We start from the raw sequence: 22,003 nt of genomic DNA on the forward strand, positions 1-22,003 counted from the left end.
ACTGAAGCCAGGGAAGCCTCTAAACAGAAAGAGGCTCGCCGGTGCGTTTATCCCCGCTCGCTCCGAGAAAAAAAAATGGCGATCGCTTCGCCGGAAGTTTGGAGGAGAGATCCAGGGGGAGGGACTTTGAAGAACCAGCTACAATGGTAACGCACAGGTCTTTAGCGCTACTGTTGCAGATTGGTTGCAGGAGTGTATCGCTATCCGGAGGGTGAATCCAGTTTTCTGGATTCCCCTGAAAGCGCCACAACGAAGCGCTTATTGCTGATCGGTTTCAGGATTGTTGCAGATTGTTGACGACGTCGTGCGTTATGGCAAATTAGTAGCGTTTTCAATCGGCAACCATTGTGCTATTTTTAAGCCGTGGGAAATGCCCCGAAATATCGCTTGAGATCCCATACCTTTTTGTGGCTACTAGTCTTTATTTCATAGTGTCACATATACTCAGTTCATTTCTATTCATTCCTCTGGGTGCACATGTCTAAACATCTGTTGTTAGAAATGACAAATACTTGGGAATAAGGACAGAAGACACTTCCTGTAGTATTCACTTTAACCCTTGGGGGTTATTAAAAGGGTCCAGTTCAAATCATGACAATGCCAGTCCAGTTTCCAGAAAAGAAAAATACAAAAATTTCTGGACCTCCTGTGGAAAGAGGGCTGAATAGACTTAAGAAAGTTGGGTGCTGGATTTTTGCCAAAAAGGAAGTCAATTCTCACCTTAGCAAACATGGAATTCAGTTGCTTCCCAGAGCCATAGTACCCCCCTTGGGAGAGGAACAGCTTCACCTGCTCTCGCACTTGTTCCTCGTCCAAATGCCAGCAATTCTCGTCATCTATGCTAGCCCCTGCAGTGGGGTCTGGTGCGCCTGTGGCAAGGAAAGCCCAGCTATTAAAAGAAATCACATCCAGCAGTATCTTGAGGTACAATTACTTATTTCGTCTAGTTGTTTTAACTTTGAGGAGCTATGTACCCCTATATTTCGTTTCTTTTTTAAAGGAACCAGAAATGAATATCAGTCTCTGGCACAAAACAGTATCACTGCCCATGTTCACAAGTAGTTTTTATGCTTGGTACTGAACACACATTATTACAGTCCAGGGCAATTAGAACTAGATATGAAGGCAGCTGGACTCACCCTACATTGGATTATCCCAATGAACCAATTACCAGACCAGACCACAATTGGAGCAAGTTTCAATTACGATCTGCCATAAGAGGTATGATATTTCTAACAATGCCAAAACAACAACTCTTCTTATGAGCTAGGACAAAGCCCCAACCCAGTCAGGTAAAGAGCCCCTGGACTTGGAGAGCCTGGCTGCTTCACCTCTCACGTAGCCATTCTTCATTTGCAGATCCCTTTTTAGCTCATCTTGCACATTTACTTTTAGTAGGACTTAGAAACCATGTGTGATTCTCCTCCCACTCCTGCAGTGAATATCCCATGTACAAGAGACATTCATTACATGGGTTCAGGAAACCTTGTGTGTGTCAAGAAATGCTAAGACTTGTCTGCACCAGAAGGCATACAATATCTCTGATCTAACACTATCCTAGTTTATGGGCTTTTATCCTGTTACTTCAGAGAGAACTCAGCATAGAATTGTATGAAAAGGTTTCAGGATTAAAACAAAACAAAGAAAACTGCACAAGAGTTCTTGTGACAGCAGAGCCACAAGATCTGTTCAAACATTCTTTGATGTTTCTGTAGCTCAGGCTAGCAAAATGGCAGGCTTCGGAATAAGAAGGGACGGTTCTTATATGTCATTTTTCTCTACCAGAAGGAGTCTCAAAGAGGCTTACAAACCCCTTCCCTTCCTCTCTCCACAAAAGACACCCTGTGAGGTAGGTGGGGCTGAAAGAGCCCTGACATTATTGCTCTGTGAGAACAGTTGTATCAAGACTGTGATGAGTCTGGCATCCAAATGGCTGCAGGTGGAGGAGTGGCTCACCAGATTAGAAGCCTCTTCTCCTAACCACTACACTAAGCTAGTTCTCTTTCGTATGGCTATAGTTAGGCGAGGCTCACTTGTCAGGCATCACCAAAACAGCCATCACCTTTCCCAAAGGCACTCTGCATCACTGTTCACTGATGAAAGTGTGGTGACCAAACCCCAAGTAACAGAAGTGAAAAGAGATATATGAAGTAGACACAAATTCCTTTTTCACCCCTTGGAAGAAGAAGCGGAAGAGCAAGCATTAAAAATATCTTCAAAGGCGAAAAATGTTTATTTGGACAAGAACAGAATTCAAGTTTTTTCACTTCCTGGTCCCAGAATGGTGCTGAGCAACAGACTGCTTCCTGATGGTCCATCGCAGAATCTTCCACAGCCTTCTGGCATTGGATGGGAATCCTATTTCCCCATTCATCCAGCAGCAGGCAAGAACAGAAGGACATAACAAAGCAAAACCCAACAAAATCCTGCCTAGACAAGCACAGCTAGTTACTGCTGGAAGGCTATGATTCCGTGTGTGCATGTGGCTAGTTTGTGGTGGAAGCACACATGCCTGCCTATGTCTAAAAGCATTCCAGGAAGAATAATGGGGCACACCAGTCCCTAGAATAGCATTTAACTGGGCAACTGGTTCCCTGCGGCCTAGACAATTGTCTCGCCTTTATAACTGTTTAATATTAATATGCTTCACAACTCTTTATGTAAATGCAATGCCAGAAGTCTGTTAAACTGTACCTCTGCAGGTAGCTCTTCTCCAGTGGAATGTTTGTCACTTCACTGATTGGGTCCCAGGCTCTTAACTGCTCGACCAAAGAGTTTTAGTAGGGAAAAATAATCATGCCTGAAAGAACAGGTTCCTTTTCCTCCCACAAAGGTTCCTCTCTGCCTCTTTTTGTTTCTTCAAAATAATCCTCATTAGTTCTTCCCACAGGCTTGTATTAAATAGTGCTGCAAGGGGCACAACTGGTTTGCAAGAGCAGCTGGTAGTCCAGTTGATGTGTCTTATATGATTAACTGCTTGCTTGCCAAGGCCCTTAGTGCCACATGGCCAGAAGAAAATCTTTGCTGTATCAAGATGGGCTGGGTTTAAAAGTGAAGGATGCAGAACTCACAAGGTTTTCTCCCTTTTGAAGCCAACAGAAAATACATTTTGCACATAGAGGACAAAATAATATTTATGAAGCACTCAATTGCAGAGCACTCCTGCAAAATTAAAAAGTATTCTGTATGGCTGTGCTGCAGTCAATTTGCACAAACCAAGAAAAAAAACAGATTCTATTTTCAAACCTTTGAAATGCTTCAAAGGCATCTTTGTGAGGAGCTGAACAATACTGTACTTTGTAGAAATTATCGGCCTCTCTGAATCTGGATGCTTGACATCAGATAACAATAACAACAAATCCCACAACCTAAAAGCCAACCCACCCTCAGTTCTCTATACCAGACACTCTGCGCAGAAATTCCTGGGTGAAAAATGGTGACAATAAAAAACCATGGTGCCTGGAGCATGCTCTGTTGAACTTTAACCTACTTGTCTCTTGCTTATTACTACACTTCAGTGAGTAAAAGGGTCATTGCTAGAATGGGTGGGGGACATGGGCCGCAAATGGAAAGCAATGGCTGCAGCAATTTCCTACAGGAATTCCAATTGTCAAGAAAGGTCCATTCCTGCTCTTGTTCAGAGGCTCCTGGTTAGAAAACACTGCCCTGATCTTCCAGATGGTGGGTAGAAAACCAAGAGTTTCATGCAGGAGTTTCACATCCATGCATACACACATGTATGCCACCTGTATGGGCACAATAAAAAGCATTCTCATCTTCCATGGCAACATATTATAAACTAGATCTAAAGCCCATTGTATATAGAAATACAATGGGCATTAGCATGGGCACTGATGGCTCCTGGCGGGCCCCTCCTCAGCGCTGGCCCCGCCGGCTCCTCCCCGAGGGCCCGGCTTCAGCGCGGTGAGCAGGCCCTGCTTCTTTCCCCAACCCCCCTGCCCCCCCGAAGTCCCGGCTTCAGAGCAGCGAAAGGAGCAGGCCCATGGCGTCTTTGACGTGGCGGCCCTGCTCCTTTCCTGGCGGCGAAGCCTCTTCCCCTGGCCCCCTCACCTCCGAGTCCAGGACGGGCCAAGTGGCCAATTGGGAGGTGCGTGCTACGCACCTCCTGATTGGCCCCTGGGCCCTGGACTGACACTCGAAGGGGCCAATTGGGAGCCGCTTTGCGGCTCCCAATTGGCCCCTTCGAGTTTTTATCACAGATTCGGCCCACCCCTTTCTCCTCCCACAATGCCGTTACTGAATTATTCTTACCACTCTACAGAACGGTTTACAGATATTGCACCTAGATAATAATATTGCAATACCTTTATCAAAACAAGATTTGTAAGGCTGGGTGATGTGGCAACGCAGTTTTGCCATCCACAGGTATTGCTTTTATCTTACAAGACACATTATTTGTAGTTTCCTAATCCTTTAAACAAATCAACACAAGAGACTTTCCAAGCAAGCCCCAGGGCATGGTTCATACCTTGCAAAAGGAAAACATTATGGTCTTCTCAAGACAAAATGGCAGACAGCCATCCGAGTAGCAGAAACGACACCATTTATTTCATTTTTTTTATTTCAAACTAATTGAAATGTCCATCAAGTGCAAATTGCTGAACTCTTCCTAGCTGTATCCAGCAATGACCCAGAGGAGCCAATAGCAAATGGACAAAATCTAAAACCTTGCCTCAATGTCATACACTATTAGTGAGAGCTGTGATCAAATGATCTGGTTTAGAGCCAGTTTGGTGTAGTGGTTAGGAGTGCGGACTTCTAATCTGGCATGCCAGGTTCAATTCTGCGCTCCCCCACATGCAACCAGCTGGGTGACCTTGGGCTCGTCACGGCACTGATAAAACTGTTCTGACCGGGCAGTGATATCAGCGCTCTCTCAGCTTTACCCACCCCACAGGGTGTCTGTTGTGGGGAGAGGAATGGGAAGGCGACTGTAAGCCGCTTTGAGCCTCCTTTGGGTAGGGAAAAGCGGCATATAAGAACCAACTCTTTATAGAAATGTCCAAATGACATTGCTGAGGAATGCAGAAGCCTGTGATCTCTGGAACCAAAATCTCACACTTTATTTGCATATTTCTGCAAAGCTGATTAGATTTCCAACACATGAAAGAATCAACAACCCCCCCAATATTCATCATGAGTTATAACTTTACTAGATGCAAAGCCCGTTCATAAGAGCGGGCTATGGAGGGTCCTTCCTCAGGCCTCTACGGGACGACAGTCCCATGGCAGGCTCCCTGGGCCACGGGAAGCACTCTCACTGCAGCAAGAGGGCTTCCTGCGGCCCAGGGAATGGAGGCTCCCCAGCCCTCCCCCCTCCCCGGCAGGCTTCCCGCTGCCCAGGGAAGGGAGGCTCACCCCTCCCGGCAGGCTCCCCGGGCTGCGGGAAATGCTCTTGCCGCAGCGAGAGCGCTTGTCGTGGCCCAGGGAAGAGAGGCTCACCGGCACTCCCTCCCCTCCACCTGGCAGGCTACCCAGGCTAAGGGAAGCGCTGTCACCGTGGCAAGAGGGCTTGTCATGGCTCAGGGAAGGGAGGCTCCCCAGCCCTCCCCACCCTCTCCGCAACAGGCGATAAGAGCACTTGCCGCGGCCCAGGGAAGGGAATCTCCCCTCCCTGCAAGTAGGCAAGGTGGGAGGATGGGAGGTGGAGAGGGAAGGCCAATAGGGTGCGGCCAGCTTTGATTGGCCCTATTCTAACTCGGGCAGCTGGACTGTCTGTACCCCCAGGGCTGTTTCACAAATAAATAAGGGGAGAACAATGGATAAGGATGCTTGCTTATGAGATTCCATATTAAAAACAAAACCCCGAGAGACAGAATCCAGCTAAACTCTTACATATTAACTATTGGCTGTCCTTTAAAAAATCTTTTTACTATATAAATTTGCCATTGATTAAACTGCAATGACCTATGCAATCACGAGGAAGGTAGAATGACTCTACAGTGAATTTGTTTTGCTTTATCAGAGATTCATCAAGAATGTTTATCAGGTGACAGAGAAGATGATAATAATGTGCTTCAAATTACATAGGGAAATAAATACAGATTTCAGAGTAAACAGAAAAAAATGTGAGATGTTCAAATATTAATGAGACTAGTATTAATAAGACTAGTAATAAGACTAGGACAATAAAACTAGTTGTGGGGGAAAATACAATGGGCTCTAAAAAAGAGGGGAATAACAGCAGGAGCGGGCCCACAAGCTCACTCTCCTCAAGTGGAAGAATGAGTGGAAGTTTACATTTTTACAACATTTTGATCACTATTTAGACAGTCAATAAATTAATTTAAATAAAATTGTAATGTGTATCTATACACAACCTTTACAGCAGCATTATTGCCCTCAAATCTGACCTTGAATCAGCTATACAAACAGTCTCTGTGGGCCTGTTAATACAATTAATTTATCAAAGACTTAGCTTGCTTATGGAAGAGGTTCCTATAATAATGAGGGGAGGCCTTGTACCATTCTCCCAAGCAAATTCCCACATAAGCACTCCCATAGCTAATACCTGCAGAAACTAAGAGGAAGAAAGAGGACAGAGTTTACTTACTTCGTTAAAACCCCACCTTTTCCCAGGCTGGCTTACAACATTTTATTTGTATTTATTTTATTTCTATGCCACCGCTCCTAGCCAGCCAGCCCACAGTGGTTCACAACATTCAGTAAAATATAAGCTCAATAGTTATAAAACAACCCCAGCCCCACCACCCTTGACACCCTCCTCCCTGCTGGGCAGGGGAGAAAAGGCAAAGTGGGCATGATCCTCCCCGGCCCTGCCACTGCCACTCTTGCTGGTCTCCTAGCTAGTGGGAAAGGCCAAGAAGAGTATGCTCCAGGCTAGCCCAACCACTCTAAACATCCTCCTGCCTGCCAGTGCAGGAGCCAGACCGGACGTGCTCCACTTTGGCCTTGCCGCTCTCAACTTTTTCCGGCTTGCCAGAGCAGAGAAGAGGAGCCAGAGTAGGCACGCTCCAGCCCTGCTGCCCTGGCTGGCCTCCTGGCCAGTGATAGAGGCTGGGAAAGGGTGAGTTCACATGCTCCATGCTGCTCTAGCCAGCCTTCTGCGGAAGAGCTGTGGGGGGCTTCGCAGCCCACAGCCCATTTTTAAAATGGGTTTTGCCACTAGTCCCTTTATAAAAATGGCACTCCTGAGCATTTGCTTTGTCCATTCTGTGAAACAAAAGGTATGGCTCTCCTTTGGGAACCACCACAAAGAATGTACCTGAACACTTTGTTGTCACTGGTCCAAGCTCAACCAGCAAGCTTCCATGGCAGAATGGGGATTTAAACCTGGGTCTCCCAGATCCCAGTCTACGCACTACATCACTAGCTTTCACAAAGATGCAAATAAAATGCAATTTATTCTTTTTTTTCTTTTCAACCTGCTTGGGGTACAGGAGGAAAAAGAGCTGAGGTTTAGTTTAAAGGTTAAAGCATCTGATCTCCACCTGTATAAACAAGCTGCGGGATATAGGCTTAACTTTCCTTTCTGTCACATAGGAAGAAATGCTCTAAAAAGTTTGTACAACATTTCTACCCAGAGCTAAAAGACAAACTTGGCCTCTGTCAGGTGTGTGTTTACACTACTAAATGCTTGATTATTGGGGCAGACAGACAGTAGTAATATTTGATTTGAGGATTTATAGTGAGAGAAAAGTTATCTCTGCGAGTACAACTTTCCCAAGGCTGTACATGAATTGTCAAGTTCATGACAATCAGCGATTATGTTTATGAAAGTCCAGTTCTGTCAACTGGCAAGCGACTGGAGATGGATATGTAAAACATTGATTAACTTCATCAAGAATGGCCATAGAGCTCTTAAATCAACACCACAAGTGTTTCAGCTAAGAAACTCATAATTCATCTGGTTTCTTTGCAAGTTTATGTTTTTAATTTACTGTGACCTAGGGGCCAAGTAACGCTTTATTTTGGGAGAACCATGACTGATCTCGCAACATTTCTTTCTTTTCTTTTTTAATTAAATACTGCTTGGGGGGGGGCATTTTGTTCAGGAAAGCAACATGGGGGAGTATGGAAGCATTTTACTCCCCCCCAAAAGGGTAGTACACATATGATGTAAGCGCCTCCATTTACCCCCTCCAGAATAAACAGTAGCTTGAGAGTGGCAATTAAATTCTGAACATGAAAGGGAGGGAATAATCACTATCACATTCCCATACAAAGCACTTCCCTGATCAAGGTAGCAATCTTATGCAACGGCATTTAGTAAACAAAGCAAAATAACAAGATGGGTCTCTCAGCATAACTAATAGTTTGGCTTTGAGCCTCCTCTCCTTTTAATGGATTTTTTTTCCCAATGGATGAAAATGATAAGGAATAATTAAGAATCACAGTAAAACAGTGGAAATTAAAGAGAGAAAGGAAGGAAGAAGCCTTGCAGTTATACAAAGCAGGAAAAGTGATGTTACCATTAGAGTTCCACTGATAATAAAACTGTAGGATGAAATACTGCAGATAGGAAAATCTAATTTTCACTGCTGGAGAAACCTAACAAACAAGGGCACTACCTGCCCTCTGAAAACTAAAGTGATGAAGCACAATTACTGCATATAATCTTACCAGATCCACTCAGTTATTTATTTTTAACTCACAGCCAATAGGACAGACCTACTGGGGAACACAGGACAGGCAGGAACCAAGATGCAGATCCCATAAATTTAACTTGTCTGAGAATCCAACCTAACTCTGGAGGGCACAACCATAGCATAGAAGCACTTAAACAAATAACAACACAGGAACCCATTATGCACAGGTACCCATTATGCAGTGCTTCGGGGAAAATCCCCAATAATGCTTGTCGCCGCCGCCAGCACAGGCATGTCCCGGCCCAGGGCTACGGAAGGCCCGCGTTATGCAAACGCAGGAACTTTCACAGCTTCCTGGATATGGCCAGCTTTGATTGGGTGCCTAATGGACAGCGCCGGGCCTTTCAGCCCACCCGGGCCCAACCTACAGTGTCCCTACAGGGACACTGCATGCCCCTGCAGGCTCCACGGAGTCACAGAGCAGGCAGGGGCAATCCCCTGCCCCCGTCATAGCGTATGGAGGGGGCCCAGCCCCTCCCCACCTCCTCCCCCCCAGCCCCTGCCGCTAACCGTGCCCGGCAGCATCCCAGGTCTCCTGGCTCCGGCGCAACGTGCATGTGTGCACGCTACGCCGGGGCAGCCCTGCACGCCCCGCCCCTGTGCATAAATGGGGAACGGCACGGCGGCAGCACGGAGTAGGCATGGCATGGCGGCAGCCAGGGTTAGGCCTCAAGGAAAACTGCCAACCAATTTCCTCACTTTGGATACTTAACAGTGAGATTTGTCATTAACCCTAAAGATAATTTTGATATTATGTTTCCTCCAACTGCTTTAGACATAGGGCTAATTTTCCTTCTTTCCTCATGCTCCTGAGCTGATAGATACCTCTAACTCATTTTTTCACTTAACACTTCAGTGTTAAACCTGTCCCCATGTATATTTATTTAAAATTTGTACTTAAAATGCAACCTGTCTCATGTTCACAAAATTGTTAACAACAACAAACACTGCAATGACAAAACATACCAATACTCAGACCAGTTAAGGATCAACATCACACTTAAAAACAGCCTAAAATGATTTTGCTTACTCCAAATGCCCTCTAAAATATGATGCAAAATATTATGCAAGTGCAGAGAGCTAAAGGATTGCTGAAAGCATTTTCTACCAAAACCTAAACAAATACAGTATACTGATCCACCAGTGAGTAAAGGGTACTCAATGGGGAAATCACCACCATTTTGAAGATTTATCAGCGGTGATTTTAATCAGGAAAACTTACCATGCACTTGGTTGATTTCAGAGTTGGAGGACAAGATTTCATCAGCCAGTTTCTGGGCTGTTGGGAGTACTTCCGTGTGGTGGGCTGTTATCAAATACTGAACAAACTTTTGGAGCTGGTCCCTGTTCATTTGGAAAAGTGTCTCTGAGATAGGAAGACGGAGTTTGACCTGATCAGGCTTGCGAATCCTGTACAGTGAAAGTGCCACAACATGAGCACAATAAAAAATGTCTTTGTTCCCACAACCACATGTCACAGAAGTGATTTTGCACCGGTCAAAGCTAATGGCCACTTTATAGGTCATTTCTGGTTCTGTTGCAGTAGCAGGCTCAGTTACGGTACCACTCAAGTGGAATCCTGGGGAAAGGAAAAGAATAAGAAGGAGTATATTTAGGTTTGCAAAATATATTTAGGCTTGTGATAACAGTTCTAACATTGACAAGAATTTGTGCCTTTGAATTGTGCAACAAATTCAAAGCCATAGCTTCTACGGCCATCTTTCAAGAGTCAACATTTGCTAGGTGCTCCAGAATATTTTCTATTCAGCATTAAAAAGCCTTCTAGATATACAGTCAAGTTCTGTGTTTTTGACTAGCTTAGAATGATCCAAAACCGAATTAAGTACTCAGCCATATGTAAATGTGTACTCAGTGTAAATTTAGAGCCAGATAGGTTGGCATTAAGATTCACTCAAGATTGTCTTAAATTTTTAAGGAACAACCAACCCGTGGGTAAATTTACTGAACTTTAAAGAGAAAGATTGGAGCTTTTTAGATACTAGTTTTGTGAAATGGCTTAAGAGCAGAGGCAAATTCTGAAAACTAGCTTTCACACCTTTATTATCTCATTCTCTTAATTTTACTGATACCACCCAAATGAGCAGGATTTGGCAGAAGCCTGCAGCTGACTTCTCCATTTGACAGCAAAGCAGATTTAAGATCATGCTGTATCTTGTTCATTTTCTGTGCCAGGAAATATCATTTTGTGGATTTTGGCAAAGACAAGTTTCCAGATTAAAAGCAGATACTCAAGCAGATACAACACATGATACCAGATCTGGTCTAAAAGGATATTAATTGCCTTTAAAGAAAACTCAGATGACATTTTCTATGAACAGCAATCTGTATTTCATAAATTTAAAGAAGAAAGTATGCCCTCTGCAGGGCTCTTCGCTCTTCAGGTGCTAATCTGCTGGAGGTCCCTGGCCCTAAGGAGGTTCGCCTGGCCTCAACCTGGGCCAGGTTTTTCAGTCCTGGCCCCAAACTGGTGGAATGAGCTCCTAGAAGAGCTAAGGGCCTGTCAGAGCTTTCACAGTTCTGTAGGGCCTGCAAGACAGAGCTCTTCCACCAGGCCTTTGGGTGAGGCTAGGGCTTAAGATCAGCTGGACCTCTCCATGGGCTCAAGTCCCCGCACTTACACCTGTGCATCCCATCTGGGGTGGCTGAGGGGTGGGGAGAGAGAATTGTTTTACACCAATCTTGCTGCTGCTATTAGGGGGGTATGGTTATTAGGGGGTTTATGGGGTTTTATTGTTTTACCTTGTAACCCGCCACAAGTCTTTTTTGAGAAGTGCTGGGACAGAAGGCCAATCATAAATAAATACATACATAAATAGAAAGGACACACTAAGAATTATGGGACAGATTCAGAAAAGTCAGAATTCCCATTCTCTGCATTTTTACAACAGTCAGAGCACCTATGTTCAGTTCTATACACATGAATACTGAGATTAACTGAACTGTTCAAACCAAGGATACCAGTGAACATATGTTTAGGAAACTGGAAAGAACATTCTTCTTCCTATGTGCTACCAAGAAGAAGCAAGCCTTACCAATTCTTCAGTATTAATTGGAGAAGGGAGGGACTTCAATGGGGTATAACACCATAGAGTCTGCCTTCCAAAGTGACCATTTTTTCCATGTGAACTGAACTCTATTGCCTGGAAATCAATTGTAATAGTGGGAGATGCCCTGCCACTAGGAGGTTGGCAACCCTATTTATTAATGGCACAATAAAATCCCTCTATTATTACAAAAAATACAAAACCACAGCCAGGCTGCATTAAAAAATCTAAAATCTCAAGAACATGTTCAAGGTCCTAGTAATACAAATAAAAGGCAGCTTGGTGTAGTGCTTAAGAGTGGCAGCCTCTGATCTGGAGAACTGGGTTTGGTTCCCCGCTCCTCCACATGCAGCCAGCTGGGTTCTCTTAAAGCTCTCTCAGCCTCATCTACCTCACAGTGTGTCTGTTGTTGGGAGAGGAAGGGGAGGTGATTTGTAAACTGCCTTGAGACTCTCCTGGGTAATAAAAAGCCGGGAATATAAAGCCAGTTCTGCTCAGCTAAAAAATGGGGGAGATGTTTGATCGCCTTCATTTATTATAGTAAGAAAAACTTGGGTCTTCTGAACATTTTCATTTTAGAAAGGGGAATTAACATTCATGGATGAGGGGAAATGAAGGGAAGTAACTGACATTTTGCACCATAAGAAAACATGATGACTATTTGACTAGAAACATTTCACCAACATCAGGTTTTTTAGTATTTAGAAAAAATGCAGCTATTCTCTACAACAGCTAAAAATTGAATTAAAAAAGTAAGAAGTATAACAGTCATGATTTTGAATGTATTATAACAGTTTGTTCTATACAATAGAGATAATTTACTTGTTAAGAAGTCTTTTAGCCTGTTACAAATCTCAGCTCAGTTGTAACCTTTCTAGAAAGCTCAGGGACAAACTATACAGTAAGGAGATACAACCCACATTTCACAGTTTTAAGTTGTACTGATTTCATATGAGGTGGGGAGAGGAGGATTTAAATCATAGTTTAATTTATTATTTGATTTATTGCCCACCACTCATGGCGGGTTACAGTAACTGGGTAAAACCCATAAAAACCCCAATAGAAGAAGAAGAAGAGTTGGTTCTTATATGCCGCTTTTCACTACCAGAAGGAAGCTCAAAGCGGCTTACAGTCGCCTTCCCATTCCTCTCCCCACAACAGACACCCTGTGGAGTGGGTGAGGCTGAGAGAGCGCTGATAGCACTGCCCGGTCAGAACAGTTTTACCAGTGCCGTGGTGAGCCCAAGGTCACCCAGCTGGTTGCATGTGGGGGAGCACAGAATCGAACCCGGCATGCCAGATTAGAAGTCCGCACTCCTAACCACTACACCAAACTGGCTCTCGTAGTATGAATAATCAGCATAGTATGAATAATAATAGTATGAATAATCAGCAAAATAAATCCTCCACCCCAACACACAAACAATCCCCCCGCCATAACCTGCTCGGTTAGATTTTTACCTAAGTGTCACTTCCCATTAAACCCCAGAGAGAAGTGGGTTTGGATGAATGAAGGAGAGAAGGCAGGGCAGGGCTTGACATCTGCCTCCTGGTCTACCATGACAAACTTTAAATGCGTTCTTCAACACTCTTACAGGAAATCAGAATGACTCACACTATAGCTCACGGGTCATGCTGCAGTAATTTCTGTTTTGTTCTCCAGACTACCCAGGGAGTCTGTGGCTCAACTGAGATTTGAAGCAGACCCACCAGGTTCATGGTGTATGCCTTAACACAAATTCAAAACAGCTCTGTAGCACTGCAGTGTCCTGAGATAAGTGGAGACACTGAAGCTGAGTAGGACATTTGAAGACAAAGTGTAAGGGTACAATACAAGTTTAGTTTAGAATGCCCTCAGCTACTTTGCCTTCCCTGCAGAATCTTTCCTTCTGTTCATAAGGGCCTAAGGGCACAAGGGTTTTAAACTCAGGATTTGTTTAGGGAACAGCCTCCATGCTGCTAGAAGGGGAAGGTGAGGAAAGAGCATCACTGATTCCTCTACCATTTCTGAAAATTGGGAAAACCTGATAAACCAATCATGAATCTACAACCCAAAAGCCAAGATTCAAGAAAATTAACATTTGTGTCCAGACTCACCTGAAACACACATTCTCTCTTTCTCTTTCACACACACACACACACACACACACACACACACACACGTCAACTTCTATGGTGAACGGCATTTCATCCACTCTGCAACTGCTCAGGATTATCTGCATACAAATATAAATTAATTTGCTTTAGTGCTGCATGACATTCACTAACTCCTCCCTAATCTCAAAGTAGCTTTATCTGCCAATAAAAGCAGCCACAAGAGCAATATTGAAGGTATATTTCTTTTATTTCTTCAATTGCTGTATTGTTTGCACAAAAACAGAGGGGTGAGCTGTCATATAATTCTCACCTTACATATTCACAGGGGGAGGTTAAAATCAAAACTGACAACCAAGGACAAAACAGGTGGACAAAATGGCATACTATCCATGACCAATTTTAGCTCTGCATTGACAATATAACAGGCAGGCAGACACTATACAGGAGATGCATATTTAAGAGAGGAAAAAGATTGAATGATTGGGAGCCAAAGAAATGGGATGAAGTGTACACTAAGAAGACAGAATTGGACTTCATCATCACCACACTCTTAGACAATCAAGATAGCCCTCAGGAAAGGCTCTTCATACCAGTGGTCTCTCAAATGAGCTGAACAAGAATCCTTTAAATTCCCACACTCACACAGGAACATTCTGTATGCAGTACAGACAGGTTTGATGTCCTGGAGAGGATGGGAACAATGGATTCACAGCAAACATATATCATGGTCATCTGTGTTGGTGGAAAAGCAACAAGAGAAGTTCAAATTTCAGCACATCAACTTCCACAAGAAGTGACTGAGATGAGGCATAAACAGTAGTTCTTATTATACGTCTTTGGCTAAAAATAAAAGAAGCAAAGTAAAAAAGATCAGATGATTTGCTTGGAGTCACAATACAACTAGGCAAAAGTCTTATAGGGGATAATTGACTTGAAATTCCTAGTAAGTAACAACTGCAATACCATTTGCCCTCACAGATATTCAGTTATTGTCTAGAACAGAGGAAACCTTTAAAGAACATACTTCAAATTCAAATTCACACTATAGGAAACTGAAAGGGTTATTGATAGAAAGAGAAAAGTGATTAAACCACATTAACTGCATAAATCCCTTGCATGTTTGCCAATCCTTACAAGGGCTTTCAAGCAACAAATTATATCAGAGTTTTTTAATCAACAGCATCAAAACCATCTATACACTGCTATTCTCTTTCAAACAGTGCCAAAACCCACATCCAGATCTGATTAAGTATTGAGAGGTTTCTTTCACTTTAAGAACAGGATTTTTAAAATGGCCTTGTGAACAGACCATAAAGGGATGCTCTGCCTGGATTGATCTAAAGGCCAGGAATATGCCCAATAAAAGCATTTATCATGCAAAACTTGCCCATGTGATTAATTTCAAACAACTCTAGAGCTGCATGCAGACAATTATTTCAGTGGAATGACAGCAGCTATTTAATTTTATACAATCATGACTCCATAAAGCTATTTTCTGTACAAAGTCACTCTCAGTGGAAGAATGTATATAGAATGTCCCAGATTGAGTACCTGGAATCTTCGGTTGAAGTAAGTCAGCAGGTGATTAGAAAAACTTTTCATCATCTGAGACCTTGGCCACCTGCTACTAGCCAAATCCTAACTCTGCATTATGTTTTCTTTTTGTCTCCCAGATCCATACGATCAGATGAGCATTACAAGTTCTGTACTGGGAACTTCATTCAGCACAACACAGAGAAGATGCTTAAATCCCCCCCCCCTCACACACACACACACACACACACACACATTTTCCCCAACTGAAAGAACATCATAGTGGGAAAGCTATTTGTTTTGTCAGAGAAATGATGTGCCTTGCTGTACTGTACATAACTTTTCCTAAAGGAGTAAATAGCAACTTCTAGACCAGAGCCACTTCAGCCCAGGAAAACAACAGGGGAGAGGTTTAAGGGGATTTCTGTACCCTTTAAAAATAGTGAGATACTTACCTTTCATTGTCGTCATATTCCAGCCCCTCCACATGACGTTGCCAACATGCAGTGTCTGAGCAGTAAACAGCCGGCTTCATCCTCTATTTTAAAGCGCCAGTTGCTGAATCTCAAAAAGTGGATTCACCAACATATGTAGCACTACCTACCGGAGAGCAACCAGCAGGCCACGAGCAAAAGAAATGTATTGAGGGGAAGAAGCGCTATCGCCACCTCCAATGTCCTGCCTTCACACCCGCCTCCCTCTCCCTTCTCCCAGGGATGAGAGGGGTTTTTTGCTTTGTTTTTGAGTGAACTGCCTGGAGCAACAAATAGGTGTTCAATCATGCAGGCAAAGCCAAAAAGAAATTCCTCCGAAAGTTGTAGCACAAAGCATGCCTCTCTAAGTCCCCCCCCCCAATCAGTAATTAGATTTATTGTCTCCTCATACATACAGAACTCTGTAGGCACAACTTAAGTTGAGTACATCAATAGCAAATCTCTGTGTCAACCTTTTTCTTTCATTCAGGAGTCCCTAGCCACCTTTCACATCCTTTGTTCCACAGTCACTTTATCATATTTTTCTCCCTTTCTGCATAGCAAAATTCTTATTTATACTTACAGTAAGATGAAGGCCAATCTTTATATTTTCAGCCACCTTAGAAACTGCTTTAAAGTGTGTCATGAGCTAAGGAGGCTGATCACACAGAGCTTCTCACAGAGTACTTGAAGTCATTTCCCCCATGACAGCACAGATTTTAAAAATAAAGTTTCTACTGGCATACCACAAAGAACAATGCCCCGATTGTACTATGAAGTGATCCACCAGAATATCTTATCCTGTGGACACATCTACTACACGGGGTCAATTTAAAGTTGCTTCAATGTGCTTATGCTGTATCTTATTATCTCAAAATATCTCTTCTTTCTAGAAAGTTCAGATTATTACAAATCCCTATTAATTTATGTGATAATCTGAACCTTGTCCACCTTGAGTAACACAGACTTTTAACATGTGGTGTACAAGATAATCCATGGCAATGTAGACTCTCAGTAGAACATTTGATACGTATTATACTGTTTTTGCTCTCAGTGATAAGACAAGGAGGAAGCAGCAATAGTATTATCTCTTTAAAGAGTACTTACTCTTCAACAAATACTACTGAACGTGAAGAACTCAGTACATGGCTTGATAAACACAATCTGGACAATCCTCCATTGTCTGGACAGTCAGAAATTTACTGAATGCTCTTGTGTTTTAGCACAGTTGAACCAGAATACAACTTGTTGACCAGCACAGCCAATGTCAGAAAACTCAGTAGGCAAAATGTGACAGACAACTGAGGAAGCAACACCATTTTTGACATTTGTTCTTAAGCATTATAAAAACACTGCAGAGGTGCAACACATTTAGTCAGAGGTAAACTATCTTCAATTTTGATGACAACTAAAAGAGGACAGCACTCCCACCCTATATTTTTGTATCAAGACGTAAACATGTATGTTGACTGCCAAGTTTATCTAGTGTTTAGGTTTTAAATCAAATGTCAGTTTAATTTCTAGCTGCCATGGCAGCACATCTATTTAAGATGAACCAGAAACCATATGCAAAATATTTATCAAAAGCTTAGCTAGAGATTAAACATTATTCTGGAAAAGTGTTAATTCGAGTATTTGTATTGTTTGTGATGTCTTTAGGGTGGCTGACTTGCTGGCAAACTATACTTAAACCACAGACCCTTGAAAATTGAGAAAAAGCACTAGCAAACCCCAACAGAATAATGGAGACCATGTTTTCTATAAAAAGTTGTTGCCATGGTCAGACTTCTCACCAGGAAAGCTAGGCTGCCAAAGTTCAAGACATAGCAACTGCTGAGATATATTCCACCTAGTGGCAGGGCAGTCTTAACATTATGGGCCCCTGAGCAAACCAGTGTGCTGGAGCCCCTACGACAACCACTCACAGAAATAAAAAGTAAATAGTCAATATTATGAAACATATTTATTTTATTGGCACTTCAAAAAAGTGGTGTTAAAACATTAAAAACATACTGTTCGGCAGCAACTAATCAATATGTTAAACATTTGAACAATACACTTGAAAAACACAATAATGCTCAGCAAACCACACAGATTAGATGGCACAGTATCAAATTACTACAAACTTCTTATTATAATAAGCATTTGCGGCATTTCTTTTCAGATAATTGCTTTATTATTAGCTTGAAGTCAATGGTCTTCAGGATGTCATTTTCCATGGAACATGAGTGAAAGCCAGTTCAAACAATGCTGCCCCATTGGGTTACGAAGCAGATTTTTTAAATACATTTCAGTCTTGAAAAAGAACATTATCCTGTACAGTTGGACACCATCATGCACATGAACACTCTGAGTACAATTTCAACATTTGGGAATACAGATTTCAAATTGTCTGAAATTATTTTTCTGTATAGTTCAGGGAGAGTCTCACAATTTTCAGCAAGAGCCATGTAGTGCCTGAGATAGTCACATTCATTAAAAAAGTTATCATAATTCAGACCTTTGTGATATGTATTAGCCAGATGTTCACTCTTTTTCTTTAGTGCATCAGAAGCCATGGTTATCAATTCACTGAAGAAGGAAAACAGATGCACCTTTTGCCAGTTCAAAGATTGAAGTGTCCAGAATAGGAAAGTTTCCACCTTGAACTTTTCAGTTTAACTGAGACCTCTCTTGCTGATCCACATCTACTGAGACGCAGATTTTGTTTTCGTTCCTGTTTTTTCCCATCACTGTTACCTGTATCTGGACACATACTCCTGGCTTTGAATTCATATTCACTAAATTTGTCACTAGTTTCCTGAAGAGAGGTTTTCATAGACTCAAGAAGATTCATAGAAACAAGGATGTTCACATCTTTTGATTGCAGGACCTTGCTTATTTTGTTCATTCTTTCTAGCATGTCATTCCAAAGAACTGAGAGAAAGATTGTTTCCAGGTTTTCCTTTTTTTTTTGCTCAGTCCTTCTGCCTCTTGCCTTGTGTCCACTTGCTGTTCATTGTCAGCTGATAAGAGAATCCAGTGCATGTTTTATTTTCTCAAAACCCCCATCCAGAGCATGAACAGCATCAAAATGTGCTGACCATCGTGTGTCAGACAGACGCTTGACCACAAAATCTTTTCCTAAAGATGATGTCAATACATTCCAGCGATGAGTAGAACCAGCAAAAAATGAATACAGATGCTGAACAAACTCAAAAGAATTTTACAGTCTGCAGACAATACTCTGCTGCTTTTACTCCCACCAAGTTCAGGCTGTGTCCAGCACAGGGGACACAGATGGCAAACTCACTGAGTTGATGAATCCTTGCTTTCAATCCAGTATATTGTCCAGACATATTTGAGGCATTATTGTAAGACTGACCATCGCAGTTTGAAAGTGGAATTTTGTTCTCATTAAGAAAATACACAATAGTGCCTGTTAGATCCTTTGCTCCATGAGCAAAGATGGGGATGAACATCAAGAAATGTTCCACAGGCTCACAGCCTTGAATGTATTGGACAGTAAATGTCAGTTGATTTGTGTGTGAGATGTCTGGAGTGGAATCTACACTTATTGAATTATACTTTGACTCTTTTACTTCAAGAATAGTACAAAGAACCTGTTGTCCCATTAATTCAATAAATTCCTCACAATCATTTGCAGATAAATATGACGGATTCCCGGGGTATGGCTAAAGATGTCGTCCTGAGAGGGTGGCAGGGCATCTGCTCTGCTATCTCTGAAGCCTGACAGGGGTCAATTGCGCAAGCAATTGGCAGAAAAGAGGAGGGGTACGCAAACCCCACCTTACCTTTCTACCCAGGAAGTTCTTGGGGCCGTCTCCAATCCTTTATGGAGTATATCTCCCTGGATTATAGGCTGTCAGCGTTCCAGGTCCAGAGGACGACTACCATTTTCTATCTCGGACTTTCTTTTCTTTCTTTAATCTTAAAGTACCTGCTTCAACCCTACATGATGATTTACTGCAAATGAACGTTGTGAACTGAGGGGAGGACATCGGCTGAGTTCCAAAACATCATTTACTGCAAGTATCTCTCGTTTTTTTTTTCTCCATCTCTCTTCCTGCATCAAAGCTCTTTGTTTCCCCCCTCCTCTTACTCTACTCTGCCCGAAGCCACCTCGTTATGAGGCAGGCTAATTCTCCTAAGCAGAAGAAGGATTCAAATCAACTCAAATTAATTGGCAAAAGCTCTTATTGTAATTGTTTTGGTTTTCGGAGATAAGAGATAAGAGCTGTGAATGGGAAGATCTCACGAGAACTCTGTTCCAGCACGAGAATATCTGCCTTACTGACTTCAATACGTCACATGCCAGAGGATAAAACAGAGGACCTCTACTGGCCACTTGTAAAATTGTTTGAGGCCGGCTGTTTTTTTTTAAGTCAAAAACATGTCTATGTTAAAAAGATTGGCTCATCTAATAGAGAAACAAACCCAAGATTTCAAAGTATTTACAGAAGGATTGGTCAAAAATATCTTCAAGGAGATCCAAGATGGCAAGGAAGAAGTCTCCAACAGGAATGATGGATCAATAACAGTGGCTGATGACAGCTTTAAACAAGGTGGAAAACCAACAGTAGAAGAGAAATCTGAAATTCATATCTTCAAGGAGATCCAAGATGCCAAGGAAGAAGTCTTCAACAGGAATGATGGATCAATAACAGTGGCTGATGACAGCTCTAAACAAGGTGGAAAACCAACAGTAGAAGAGAAATCTGAAATTCTGGAGACGGAAAAGGGGATGCCAGAGTTCTGCAGCCCAGATAAGGACACCCTTTTTAAAAAGACATACAGCCATCTCAAAGCAACAGTGTACAAAAATCAATCAAAATAAATATGGATCTGTAGTGAAAGTAACCGATTTAAAGGAGCTCTTTGGGAAAAAAATTGTATTGATACTGGAGTCCAGGAGGTGCAATGGCCTCAAGATTTATCGATGCATATTCTGCGGGAAAGAGTACAACTGCACTTTCTACGCCAAAGGCCAATGGGACAGAATATAAGTCTACGGGAACGACAAGATGTAGCAAGCCTCGAGATGAGACCCCCTTAAGAAGACCGAAAGCTCATATTGTTTTATGTTTAATGTTATACTGTATTCTATATTTCTATTTTTATGAAAAAGGGGAAGCAGTGTCTCTTTCTCTCTTGTTTCTTGTTTCTTTTCCTTTGTAGGCATATAGGTAATATAATCATTAGTGTTGGAAATATAAAATGGGGTTCTCCCCCCTTATTTTTTCTTTTTTCTATTAGTATATTATTCTAGGGCTAAAGCCCACACTGACCTGTAGGAAACATTTAATGTTAAGCTTTCAACTTAAATCTGAAAATATACCTGTCAGGATGGCTCTTAGAATGGGGTAAGTATAAATTGTTTTGTAGATGTATCTGAATTAAGGATGAGGAGAAGCTATAAAAGACTGAAAGCTTATATTGTTCTATGTTTAATGTTAAGCATTTAATCTAAACCTGGAAACTTTACTATTCTCTGTATTAACAACATATACTGTATCCTACATTGCTATTTTTATTTAAAAAAGGGGAAGCAGTGTTTTTTTCTCTCTTGTTTCTTTTCCTTTGTAGGCATATAGGTAATATAATCGTTAGTATTGGAAATATAAAATGGGGTTTTCCCCCCCCCTTATTTTTTCTTTATGGGTGTATTGTTATAGGGCCAAAGCTCACACTGATCTGTAGAAAATGCAAAGCTCTCAACTTATACCTGTCAGGATGGCTCTTAGAATGGGTCAAGTATAAATTGTTTTATAGATGTATCTGTATTAAGGATAAGGAGAAGTTATGAAATCCTCTTGTAATTTTTTTCTTTGTATATCTTTAAGGCAAAGCCCTACTTTCCTTTCCCTTCTTTAGGGTATTGATACAGGGTATCAATTAGGGTATTGATACAGGGCCAAAACTCATACTGTTCTACAAGAAATGTTTAATGTTAAGCATCTAACTTAAACCTAGAAATATCTGCCAGGATAGCTCTTAGATTGTATCAAGCAGTTAACGTGAGGTCTACGATCTCTCAAGTAAGTTGATTAATAACAACTTTTCTTTTGTATATCTAAATAGGCCTTTTTTTTTAATGTAGTGGAAATGTAGATGGCTCTTAGACTCAGTTTTGGGCAAAAGTTTATATCACTGTGTAGTTAATGTGGGGTCGTATATTTTCAAACAATTATTATATTTTATTTAC

General features: G+C 42.0%; 1 protein-coding gene across 2 annotated transcripts in view; it reads right to left on the reverse strand.

The window, feature by feature from the left end:
* The window catches only part of ZSWIM5 (zinc finger SWIM-type containing 5), a 156,956-nt gene that overhangs the window by 26,260 nt on the left and 108,693 nt on the right, over window positions 1–22,003 (reverse strand). For both annotated transcript variants that reach the window (XM_077333941.1, XM_077333942.1), the window contains exons 2-3: window positions 9,853–10,209; window positions 721–869 (exon numbers count right to left, since the gene is read on the reverse strand). In XM_077333941.1, the coding sequence (XP_077190056.1) occupies window positions 721–869; window positions 9,853–10,209 (506 nt within the window). The remainder of the gene's footprint in view (window positions 1–720; window positions 870–9,852; window positions 10,210–22,003) is intronic.

Source organism: Paroedura picta, chromosome 4 (assembly GCF_049243985.1).
Source record: "Paroedura picta isolate Pp20150507F chromosome 4, Ppicta_v3.0, whole genome shotgun sequence".
In the NCBI taxonomy this organism is placed as follows: domain Eukaryota; kingdom Metazoa; phylum Chordata; class Lepidosauria; order Squamata; family Gekkonidae; genus Paroedura; species Paroedura picta.